The 12900-nt window shown below is 36.2% G+C and overlaps 1 protein-coding gene across 6 annotated transcripts in view; it reads left to right on the forward strand.

Annotated features, from left to right (window-relative positions):
• Positions 1-12900, forward strand: part of CTNND2 (catenin delta 2) — a 612391-nt gene that overhangs the window by 547885 nt on the left and 51606 nt on the right. For all 6 annotated transcript variants that reach the window (XM_052703881.1, XM_052703884.1, XM_052703886.1 and 3 more), the window contains exon 16: positions 657-807. In XM_052703881.1, coding sequence (XP_052559841.1) covers positions 657-807 — 151 coding nt within the window. The remainder of the gene's footprint in view (positions 1-656; positions 808-12900) is intronic.

Genomic DNA, 12900 nt, shown 5'->3' on the forward strand with positions numbered 1-12900 from the left:
CACTTTAGGATAAAGACTTGACTGTGCCAGTGTTGTCATCCAGGTGCCAGGTGAGAGGCTCCTCTGCTAAAACTTATAGAGAAGCAGTATGTGCGCTGCACAGACCCTCTCCTGCTTGAGTCAGCTGGTATGTGAATTACTGACTCCTGCTAGGGGCCACTACGGGTGCCAAAATCAGATGTATAACAGTCTCATTTTTCTTTCTGAACAAGTTAGCAATCGTAAGACAAATTTTAAAAGCATTATCATGTTTTTATAATATTTGATTTTACAATAATAACAAAGAAATTCTTAGACTTCTTGAACATATTTTGTAGTATATATTATAATATAATTTTGTGGTTTTAGCAGAGAAAAAATGTCATGGAATGTTGTATAGCAAATGTTGATGCAAAGCCTAAGTCGGAACTTAGGCTGTAAAATGTAACCAGGTGTGCTAGGATTCAAGTTAATTCATCAATTAATTTCCCTGCCACCATAAAAAAAAATGAGTGCTGATTTCCAAATCAAGTGGTTGCTTAGCATCATAAATGCAATTATTTCCTCTCCTTTGAGTTTACATGTTTCTTTTACTCCTTGCCCTGTAACCTCAGATGCTTTACTGTCTTTAATGGATTTTTCGCTTTCTTCACCACGCTCTCCATGTGTCTTTACAGTGGTCAGTGTATATCCGTGCTGCTGTCCGCAAAGAAAAAGGACTGCCAATCCTGGTAGAACTGCTTCGAATAGACAATGACCGGGTGGTATGTGCAGTTGCTACAGCTTTACGAAACATGGCCTTAGATGTCAGAAATAAGGAGTTAATAGGTATGTTCTTTCCCAACTATCTGTATTTTGTATTTGGTTTTCTTCTTGCTTACAGCAGGATAAGCACGATGAAAGATTATTTTCACATTTCTAACATAATTTCTTTAATTCTTTCTCTAATGCTTTATGTTCACATTTTATGTGATGGCTTAGTACTATATTGCAAGGAACTGTTAAATTAATTAAACATCATGCAGCATTTTATGATTTGTCATACTGTAATCTCCAGAAGAAAAGTGATGGCTTTGTTCTACTTTAGTGCTTTATTCATAGGCTGACAGTGGCACTTGCGTCTTCCAGATCAAGGATATGACAGAGCAGCCACCTCTGATCCTCAGATTCTCTATTGGAAGTGATATTGGAGATTAGGAAGTGTCAAATCATAAACTTAAAAGATGGTCTCAGGAATTTACTGGACATATTAGTAGGTCCAGCAGCAGAGCTTGGAGATGCATAATTTTCAAATATGTGCAGATAAGGGAGAAAACAGTGTTATCTAAATCATTGTTCATTCTGAATTCTGATGGTATGGTAAGCAAACTTTTTAGGTTTTCTGTTGTATTTTTTGTTTTATGGTGGTTTTTCAATTTGTTTTGCTTTTTTTTAGCTATAATTCATAAAAATGCTGTGAATCATTTAAACTTTATTTTCATGTTCTGTGTTTGAAAAAATGTCTTTTTTTTGTTTTAAATTAGTTTAACAATCATGACAAAAATTATTTCTACTTCCTCTGTACCTTCAGTGCACACTGTTCTTCATTTGTGCTAGGTAGTTAATTTGTTATCATTACTGCATACTGTAATACTTTGCCCTTAATTACAGAATTCCACAGATAAATACTTTGATCATAATGCTTTATTATTTGTATTGAGTGCTTCGTAAGAGCAGTGCTTGTTAAAGCAAGGCAATCTCCCCTCACTTCTTGTACAAAATAGTGAGAATTTCACTGACAAAATGTGGTAAAGCAAACAGAGGTAGTGAATGATGAGTAGTATAAACCTGCTGGGGTACCCAGGAACTGAACTCAAGTTGATGCTTTGCATGCAAGATCAACCTGATCATTCAGCTTTTGCTCACATGATAGTTGGCAAAAAAGACATGAAATTCAAGTTTGCTGTATTATGTTCAGTCTTCAGGAAGTTGCTTCAGGATGCTACACGTGTGTTCTTAGTGGGTTTTTTCTGTTGTTTTCTCGGAATCTTAGAGTAGAAATTGCTGCTGAAGCAAGTGTGTCAGGCCATCTGACCTGAATGAATAACTTATTATCTTTTCATTTTATCTCATGTTCCAACCTTCACTTTCAGTCTTCAGCATGTTATAGTCTTTGTAATTCAGTATTTTAGTCCTTCTAATTGAAGGGGTTGGGGGTTGCTCTCGATGATCTCTAGAGGTCCCTTCCAACCCCTACAATTCTGTGATTCTGTGAAAGTTTTATTTCCTTCTTAGCTATGCAAATTTTATTAGGAATGTAAGGCTAAGTGTGCAAAAAATTAGAGCTGTCTTTTAATGTGGTATGCCATACAAAATGCTTGTCAAATTATGGATAAGATTGCATAGCCTCCAAATTTTAATGTTTTATGTAATTATCAGAGTATGTGTGATATAAACAAAGATGAATTTTGAAGAGGTGGAAAGATTCTGTTGACAATAGATTTATTTATCTGTCAGCTGGTAATGAGCACAGCGTTGCTTAAATTTAAATGATTTGTGGAATAATTCTGGGAAGTTGTAATTTATAACTCCAAAGCAAGGTACAGACATGCCAATATGATAGGGAAGGTTTGACCATGATTCCTGAACCATTTCAGCTGTGACGTTTACATGCTCATTTCTTTGTCTTATGTCATTGAACATTGAAGAAACAGTAATAATGGTCATTATTTCTCTTGTGAATTTTTTATAGCTAGTAGGTCACATCATACATCTCATTTGCAGAAATTACGAACATCTGCAGTTGTCAAGGATTTCAACTTGTCATAGGTTGTCTATTTTTGTGAATATTAAAATTCAACGTGTTCTGAGAGATCTTCTAAGAGGACTCAAAAGAGGCTTGTTGGTGTTCATTACATGAGTGTCTTTCTAAGTACAGTCAGCATCCTGTTTATCTTGCTTCTTTGAAGTTTCGTTTTGTCAGATTCTTGTAATGACAAACTGCCTCATAAATTGGCCTTTTCCCGTTCAGATAACTTTTCTTAAAGGTGAATTGTCCATCTGTATAGGTAGTAAAGATTGCATAAGTAGAACTGCATTTTTTTAAATGCATCTTGGAGATCCATTTTACAGTTTCCTTTTCAGTGATGCTGTTCTCCCATTCCCAGCTGAGAAATTTGTACTGAAATGCACTGTAGAATGAGATATTTCTTTGCTGCTGTTGCCAAGCAGCCCATGAATCAGTGTTGTGGCATCTGGCAAATATAGCAGAAAGCTTGCTAAAATCCAGACCCATCTGTAGCAAACCACAAAGCAAATGAAAAGACTGTCATTTTGAAATGACCAGAAATTTCTTTCTAGACTTTGTCAAATTTGCTGATCTATTTTGGTTTTGTCACAGATCTATTAAGTGTGTTTATATTGATAAAGTTTGGTGCCAAGCCTCTCAAAATTTTTCTGGGCCATCACCATATAACATTTTCTTCAGTGAGTTCTTCCTGGGTTTCATTTAAGGTGTGCTCCTTGTCCTTAATATCACCTTCATTGTGCCATGTGTAGTCTAATTGGAGGCTGAGGTAGAGGGGAAATCGATCTTTTTCCTCACTGAAATTAGACTCCACTGAGACAAAGACATAGTAAATTTGGCCTGTTTTGGTTTGTTTGTTTGTTTTTTGTATTGACACTTGGTTATACAGCACTTGATTCTCTATCCTTGGACATAACTGCCCAGTTACGTTCCAGGTGACACTCAAGTTGTGTTCATTTTCTGCTCACTTTTGAGGACCTTTGTCTTTACAAAACAGTACCCCTTCTCTATCATTTCCCAAAAGAACACCATTGGGAAGATCTATCAATGTTGTCTCTTTTCTGGCAGTGCCACAGCTGAGGGATGTGGAGCTGAGCTGTGAGAACAGTTGACAGCTGCTATTGCTTGTTGAGTACTGTTGATACAAAGTGTTGTGCTTCAGGTCTTTCTATCAGTTTGCTCTTATCCTGACAGTGGTTTCTAATGTTATTCTGAGCCATTGGTGGTTGAGAGAAAACACTGCAGCACTGTTTCAAGAGCACCACTCACACATTTTCTGTGGCTGCTTGGGATGTAGTTTTGTAGTTAAACAAAAGATGGTTTTGGAGGTATTTTGGCCACTCATCCTTGAAAAGGTAGGACAGTTGCACTAATGATTTTCATTGACCCATTGGCACATGCGTAAGATGCATCCTTATGTAACTCTTTGCTTACAATACGTAGAGAAGCCACTTGTCTATTCAGGGCTCTAGATTTAAGGCAGAGAGGGGACAAATTAAAGATCTGCAATACTTAAGGCATCCTTTTTGTGGATATTGCTGCAAAAGCGTGATTCAAATAAGTGAAGTTAAAGGTAAAATTTCAGGTTTTCACAAGGTTTTGAAGCAAGCCCTGAAACAGGGTCTTTAAAGGAGGGGTATTTTTTAATAACTATTCTTGCTTCGGGATGTCAGGAATGAATCATTCTCAATTCACTGTTGATCTGCTGGTAACATAGTTTTGAGATAGCATGTCCATTGAATTGTTGCTCAGCTTGTTATAGTCTGCTTAATCTTGCTAGGTGTCTAAATATTAGACTCCCTGACAGAGAGAGAAACACCCAGAAAGTGGTTTATCTAACTTGATAAAGTGGATCTCAAGCTGTACTACTGCCCAGCCACTGCTGAGAGAGAGAAAAAGTTAGGGAATGCATAAATTGACACTGAATGTATGTTTTAGCATCTCATGGGCAACATATATGTATTTGAGTGTTTGAAGTAGCTGGTGTTTGTTTCAAAGTTTTATTGCTAAACGTGAGAGAGTTTGGAATGTCTGTCAGGTATTTACAACTGTAATGAATCATAGGATCATAGAATCACCAAGGTTGGAAAAGACCTCAAGATCATTCAGTCCAACCATCTGCCTACCACCAATATTTTCCCACTAAGTAGAATCAGGATGCAGAATTCTGAAAGATGGTAAAACATTGTTAGATTCGTTGCACAATTCAGGTTACAAGGAACCTCAGGAGGTCATCTTGCCCAGCTTAGTACTCAAAGCAGGGTCAGACTTGTTATTTCAAACTGTGATATTGATTCACATTTGGAAAGATTTGCTTTCAGCAGGCAGACAGAAAACATGTCAAAAACAACTGTTTGTATTCTAACAGCAGTATGTTCTGCAGTATAAATAGTGACATGGGTTTCTCCTATTGTAAAACATGGACGCATTTTAATACCATAACTTTGTTTCAGTATCTATAATAAATCCAAGTGCAGATGGTATTTTTTTTTTTTAACTACAAAAACAAAAGCTATAAGAAATTCTGAGTAATAGTAATTTATGTTATTGGGGAACACAGTGATGGATTGGGAGATGATTAAATCAAGTATGCAGTTTTCATCCCACTTAGAGTGTGTAAACACTTTTCTCTCCTTTTTAAATGTGAGCACTTCTGAATTTGTCACAAATAGATCTGCAAAGATCTGAAAGGCACTGCTTTTTTATTGAATTTTTAATCATCTTATAATGTGATTTAGTTACTGAATTGTTAAATTGACAGAAATTCACAATGCGTAAAATGCCAGAAGGCATTATCTCAAATCATATGCATTTGTTCAGAAGAATTTGAAGAAAGAATATATGCTGCAATTTGTTTTAATTTGTATCAATTTTATTGCAGTTTGGTTTCTGTGTTTAGTAGATGAGTTATGAAACACACATATTAGAGTAAACACCTGAATTAGAAGAGGTGGTTATCAAGAAGTTGATTTACGAAATAGAATGTAATGCTCATGCTCTTTACTTTGTATCAGTGACAGGAAAGATATTAGTTAAGATGGTGAATATATACAAAGTCCAGACTCCCTGGTTTCTGATGTTGTATATATAATTTAGCTGAGAATTTAAACTGATAGAAGTTTAAATGCTGAATGTTCTTCAATTATAGTATGAAAGCTTTGTGTCAAAGCAATTTTGACTTTTCAGGTACCTTCAGCCACTTGTGTATTGCCTTTTGCTCTGATTTATCTCAGCTGTATTTCTGACAATCAGATCTGTTACATATAGAGGTTAGGAAAGATTTCTTTCACCCTTCATTTCTAATTAAATAACATTCTCAAGTAAAGAGATTTAGGGAGAAAAACAGGGTTAGTAACTAAATTTTCATTTTTAAGATCAAATTTAAGATCAAGTCTTCTTTGCATCTGAGTCACTATGGATTTTGAGGGATTTCTCTCAACCATGAATCATCTAAAAATCTGGCAGTTAAATTAGTCAGGTAGTCAGGTAGGCTTATGGTGTAAACAAGAAAATGGCCCCGCTTAGGTGTTCACCCTCATGACCTTTGTCACCTGAGGTATTGGATCTTGGGGTTGAACTAGTCCTGTAGTGAGAACTTGGGTGGGTAGCCAGAGACTTGGTGGTTATTTTTGGGGGGACTAAAGATTGGCAGATAAAATCTTACGAAGTTTTTTTGTTAAGCTGTCTTGCTGCCCTTCAGTTAGTTTTCTAGAATTAGCAAGAGCAATTAGTGAAAAAGCACTACAATTGTTGCCACTCAAAGCATCAGAAATAACTGAGTACAGTCTCAAGTCTACTGTAGCAGAGAACACCTCTAACAGAGTGTTCTTTGTAAAGCTGTAGTTAAATAAATGTACAGTGTTTCTTTTCTGTATAATAAGATCAAGGTGTTTCACAATACCCAGCTGCAGGCTAGCTTTTTCTCTCTGTGGAATAAACTGTAAAAAAAAAAAACACCTAGAAAATGCCTGCATTTATATTTTAAATGCCAAAGTCTCAAGAGAGTCATCTGCAGTATTGCAGCATGACAGCTTATCTAGATGATAGTGGCAACTTTAATTAAGACATATTATGGGTTTTGTAAGTCTCTGTTCACATTCAGTATTACTTAAGATTAAATTCTGAGCGCAGGTCTTAAAAATCTTATGGAGAAGGCCCAGAGAAGTCCAGACTCATTGCAACTGCCAAAAGCAAAAGAAAAACCCAACAGAAATCAAAGAAACACACAACAGAAATACCTTTTCAGCACGTTGATGTGCACTTCATAAGAAAATGCCCTGATCTGTGGATTACATTTTGAGATGATAAACAATTTATTTCTGTTCTTCTGCACAAACTATAAAACAGTTAAATATACAGGACATGATCTCACTCAAAAGACTGACATTTCAAACAATTCAATATTAATTTTCATCTCTGTTTTGCAATGCTTATACTGAGAACTGCAACCCATTCTTTTAAAATTTACAGTTCTCATCTAAAAAATGCATATAATTCAGTTTAATATTGCATAAAACACACAGCAGTAGATATGCAAATGTCACAAACTGCTAAAGTAATTTTAAAAGCACTTTTCAATCCCTGAGGAATTGTCATAAATCTGCAAAGCAGTTTCAGAATCCCAACTTCTGTAACAGTCATACGTTAACAAATAAATGTACCAAAACAGGTGTTTATAGCCCTTTCTATATCAGCTTTGAATCACGAAACATAATTTTTTTTGTGTAGCATGCAAAATAGCTTTTTCTCCTGAAATATTTGCTATTTTCAAATAATGGAAATTAAATATATGATTTTTTTATTTTCTAAAAGCACATTTCTTTGAATAAACCAGTACTCCAACGTTTCCTATGATATGTCAATGAAGGAGAGCAGCACATGGCAAGTGAATTTTCATTTGATAGAGGAAACAAATCATTCCTGTATGTGAAGACTTCAGGAATGGGTTTAGGGCACTGTAGTTTTGAAGGAGAGAACCTGGACACCCTTCATAAAGGTGACACTGGGAGAAAACTCAAATGTAGGGGCTTAAAAGATTTGCATATCTCTGCGGAGGAGGGATAGGCTGACATTACACAGGCTAACACCAGATTCAAGTACCTGTGCATATGCAACAATATTGTTCGTTATCATCCATTGGCTAAATATTTGCACCATAAAATGTCTTATTTCCCCAGGGTAAAAAATAGGGCAGTGATGAAAGAATCAGAGAGTAGTTTTTTCAAAGAATGCCTGATGAGGAAGCAGTACAAGTGTCTGGATTCTTACAGCTGGCATTATGTCCAAATTTCAATGTAATTAAACTCAATTTTGTTTTTCTTTCCCGTTCCTGACTGTTAAGACATTACACAGCATTGCCAGTTTTTAACAGCTGCTCTGGTCTATGAGTAAGGTGACTGCATTTCTGTGGCGGGTTGTATGTATTCTGTCCCAAAATATTGGAAGCCCTTGTGTCAGATCAGTCAGACAGCTGTACAGGCAGCTCGTACGAGTTGTTTTCTTTGGATGATATCTCATATGCCAGTTTTTTACATACACAGTAATTGTTCTTCATATGGAGTACTTTGATGTAGGTTTTTTCTTCTTGTGAAAACCTAGGCATAATACCAGTTGTCTATCATTCATGTTTCTTAGGGTTAAAGGCTCTTGTTTCAGGTGTTACCATTAAAACTTTGAGTATCCTTTTGATTACGTAAAACAGAAAAAATAGCTTATAGTGGCAGTCTTTTCAAATGAATTCTTGCATTTCATCAGAAATATTGCATACCTTTTGGTGTCTGTTGCCCTGGATAGCTGGAAGCACTGTTAGCTTTCTGCCCATTTGGGGGAGTTCTTCTGTTGAATACTGGTTGCATAGGCCTCATATTGAATCAGCCTTCAATAGTACCTTCGCAAGAAACTTAAGAATCCAAATTTGTTGTTTCATGCTGTTAACTGCTGGGATGGAGCAGCAGCAGCTTTGTAATGCACAATGACAAAAGACTAAAAGGGTAACTAGTTCTACTAATCTGATGTGAGGAAATAATTCATTTGCATTATTATCATAATTCTATAAGGTAAAACTGTTTCAGATACTTAATATCTCAATGGCTTAATTAAACAAAAATAAAGAAATTTCATTTTCCTCCCATGGAAAGCCCTGATGACCCTTAGAATCAGCTTCAAAATCTCATTGATCTCTCCTTGGCATCTTTATGAAATATTTGAAATCCTGATATTACTTATATTGTCTTACTTTACTTATATTATGTGTTTTTTATTTTCCTTTTACTTTCTCTTGTGGCTGCAGTATGGAAGAGATTGTGCAGATGTTAAAAAGATGCACTGACTACTTTCTAGAGTTAACAAGTTTTCATATATGTAATATTTAATACTTAATAATAGATCAGACTAAAAAAATTGATCTAAGAAAGCATTTGTATGCATTACTGTTTAAACCCATGCTTTTTGTGTAGAAATGTAATATGTGTAGTTGAGACATCAGGATAAGACAGAAGTTAAGCCAGTTTTCCAACCACGATATCATTCACTTAAGTCTCACCACTTTGTAAGGATGATATAGTGAGCAGGCTGATGTGTTAGTTACAGCACATGAGGACCAGTGGCAGATCATCTTATTCATATTGTGCAATCAAGGCTATAAAAGGATCACTGCCATTAAATGCACTTGGACACAGGAGTTGGCTTCATTTGCATGACATGAAACTACAGTAATAGTTCACGATGTCAAGGTCTTAATGAAGAACAGTACTTACTAGTTTTAAAAGGGAAATATGGTGGAATGTCTTTGTCTTTCTCTTTGGAATTGATTATTTTAAAATCAATCGAAATAAATATAGTTTCCCTAGTTCCATAGTGATGCCTGTTATTAAATTATTCTTAGTAATCGCCTTTAGACTCTGATCTCATATGTAATTAAGTTCTGCAGCAGCAACATGAATTTTAAATTGTTGAAATAGGTGCAAAAATTTGTGGCTATAAAGAAGTGCAATCACACTTATGTCCAAACGCATTTTCTTTCTCTTCTATTTTAATGTTCTTCAACTTCAGCACTGTATATCATCTGCAAAATTAACCCCATATTAAATTGCTATAGAATATCTTTAACTTGTTACTTATATTCTATATGCATTCATTTATATACATGCTTGCATGTGTTTATATGTAGATTTACCTACACCAAAGAGGAAGGGACAATTTGCTGGGGGGGTACACATGGATATAGAAAGGTATTCTGTTCGTTTAAAAAACGTATTATGGCACATAATTGCAGCAGCAATAAAGTCTTGTAACTGTCAGCTTAATCTTCTCATAGAAACTAAAAGGAATTTTTCCATCATTCATGAGAAACAGGATTCATCGCACAGTAACAAAGCAGCATTATTAATGAGGAACGAGAAGGTCTGAATGGTGCTATTTATCATAACAATGAAAAGGTGTACTGTAAATCAGTGACTTGAGAGCAGGGAAAGTGAAAGTACAGCTTGTTATCACTATGTTAATAACATCTGTGTGGATTTTTAAGTGCTTGGTGATGAATTCAGAAGTCAGTATCTATTTTCAGTCATGACATAGGCTTTAAGCAGAGCCTCTATTTTAAAGGATTCTTGGCCAGTTTTGAAAAAGTGGGATTGAAAGCGACATAAGTCATTTTATTGCTTTGAAAATGTTGTGCTTTCCTCAGTTCTAGTGAGGAAAGCACATATATTCTCCTATTTAAAATAAATAAATTCATACTAAACTGTTATATGGAAGAATTCATTTTTAATAGTGTGATTTGTTATCACTCTAAAATAACAGGTTCTCAACTGATTTGGGTTAGCATGTTTAGGAAATTACAGTTCTCTTATTTGGTTACTCTCCCTGAGGCAGTCCATGGCAGAAGACACCCTGCTCCTAGCCTCCCTCTAGCCTCTTGTTAACATGCCATATCTATGCTCAAGTTACTTACGTGAATCAGTACTACCTGACTCATTGATGAGAATGAGCTGAGTAAGCAAAAAAACTACTTTTCTTCTATAGACTAACTCTTCTGAAACAGAACAAAGTCAAAAAATTCACACGAGCAGCTGACAGGAGAGGTGGAAAACTCTTGTCTAGGCCCAGTACTGCTTGGTAGGCTCAAAATGGGGTCATAATCTGATACTTTTTCAAACACACTTGCATGCTGGGTGTCTGCCCACTCCCTGTAGGTTGCTTTATTTTGTTAGAATCCAAACACTGAATCCTACCACAGTATTACTGCACCAGTGTAAACCATTATGTTACTGGAAAAATAATGCTTTGGTAATTCCTTTGTGTTTTTATGAAAACAGATAAGCAGCATTTCTCAGCCAGACAAAAAGAGACTGCTTTAGAATACAAAGATATCAGATAGGTTGGCAAGACTGCATGTATATTCTCCGTATGTAGGTATTAAATCTTCAGGAGTTAAATGTGTTATCCTCTGTTGTACAGCACTGTACTGCAATGTCTAAATCAAGCCCCAAAGAAAAGGGCATGTCTCCTCTCTTGTGAGCCACTAACAATCTGAGATAGGAGTACAGCGTCAGCAGAGCCTTTGATACAAGGGTTCTCAGGATGGATTTTTGTGCATTATCCAATGCAGTTAAATCCATTCTTCTGCTTTGGGATTGAATAAGTATGTGCCTTATACTGAAAAGCTCAGCCTCTTTGTAGGAAGACTGAAATTCATCTTATTCAGTTGGAGCCCTATTTAAGCATCTTTCATTCTCAGGGACTTTTCTGATAAGCTGCCCTGAGCTTACAGAAACTTCAAAGCTGAGGTAAAGTTAAAAAAAAAAAAAAAAAAAAAAATTACACCTTTAGTTAAAGCTTCAAACAAGGCAAAAATTGATCAAGTGTCAGAGATTAGCTTAGTTGTAACCCTTTCCACATTCTTACAGAAATCAAATGTTGTCTCTTTATTCACTCTTATTTATTCTAAAATGTCCTTTAAAACATAAAAATCAATAGCTGTTACTCTTGCAGTATTAATAAGACTGTAATTAGAAGCCCTGTGGCTAGAGATTTGTTCAGGAGTTGCCACTGAAGTAAACAAACTAAGATAATTAAATGGTTTTGAAGGTAAACATTAAAAAATCACATCTGTTAACTGGAGAAATTAATTTGTTCTGTGTTTGTTCAGCTATTTCTGAGCAGGAGAACCATTAAGTCTTAGATTGCTTCTTGAGATGGTCATTGGCAAGTTACCTTTGTTTCCCTAAGTGAAGATGAATAATCACATGTTTGTCATTGTCAGGGACAGTTAATGTACAAAAAGTGCTTAGAGAGCATCAGCTAAGAGGCATTCTAAAATGCAAGTCATTACTACAAATTGACAGAGTACTTGCAGATGGAGCTGTACTAATCTGTAAACTATGACAACACGAGCAACATGGAGTGTTCCTTAGTTCGAGTCTGGGACATAGCCTAGATTAGATTGTAGAGCGGAGGGGAAATCATCCAAGGGGAGCTGCTTACACATCAATCACGCTGTAAAGGGCAGTGCTTTAACTATTGGCCTTTCCAGGCATGCATAACTCTTGCAGGATAGGCGAGTTACAGGCACTCACTACATCTGACAAGGGCAGTAAATGACCTAGAAGCCAGGATGTCCCAGCACCTGAAGGCCATGAGCAAAAAGAAAATAACATTCCCTGGATAATGAAGAGTAGTGGAAGGAGGTACGGGGTGTGTTCTTACGCTTCTCCTGATCCTGAAGGAGCCGACAACACAGGTTGGATATCAGGAAAAGGTTCTCCACCAAAGAGTGGCTGGGCACTGGAACAGGCTTCCCAAGGCAGTGGTCACAGCAATGAGCTTGCCAAAATGCAAGAAGTATCTGGGCAACGTTCTCAGACATAAGGTCTGATTTTTGGACAGTTCTGTGTGAAGCCAGGGATCGGACTCAGTGATCCTTATGTATTCCTTCCAACTCGGGTTATTCTATGATAACACAGAGGGCATGGAAAGAAGGTTAAGGATCAGATGAACTGTAAGGTCTGAAAGTAGAGGCATAACTGAGATTCAGAGATGTGGATTGGCTGACTCAGATTGCTGAATCTGCCATGTCTCTCATCTCTTTTTTCTTTTTCTTGTTGGATTTCTTGTTTTCCTATCTTCCAAGCACCTGT

This window comes from Tympanuchus pallidicinctus, unplaced genomic scaffold, assembly GCF_026119805.1.
Source record: "Tympanuchus pallidicinctus isolate F22 unplaced genomic scaffold, pur_lepc_1.0 scaffold5, whole genome shotgun sequence".
NCBI lineage: Eukaryota > Metazoa > Chordata > Aves > Galliformes > Phasianidae > Tympanuchus > Tympanuchus pallidicinctus.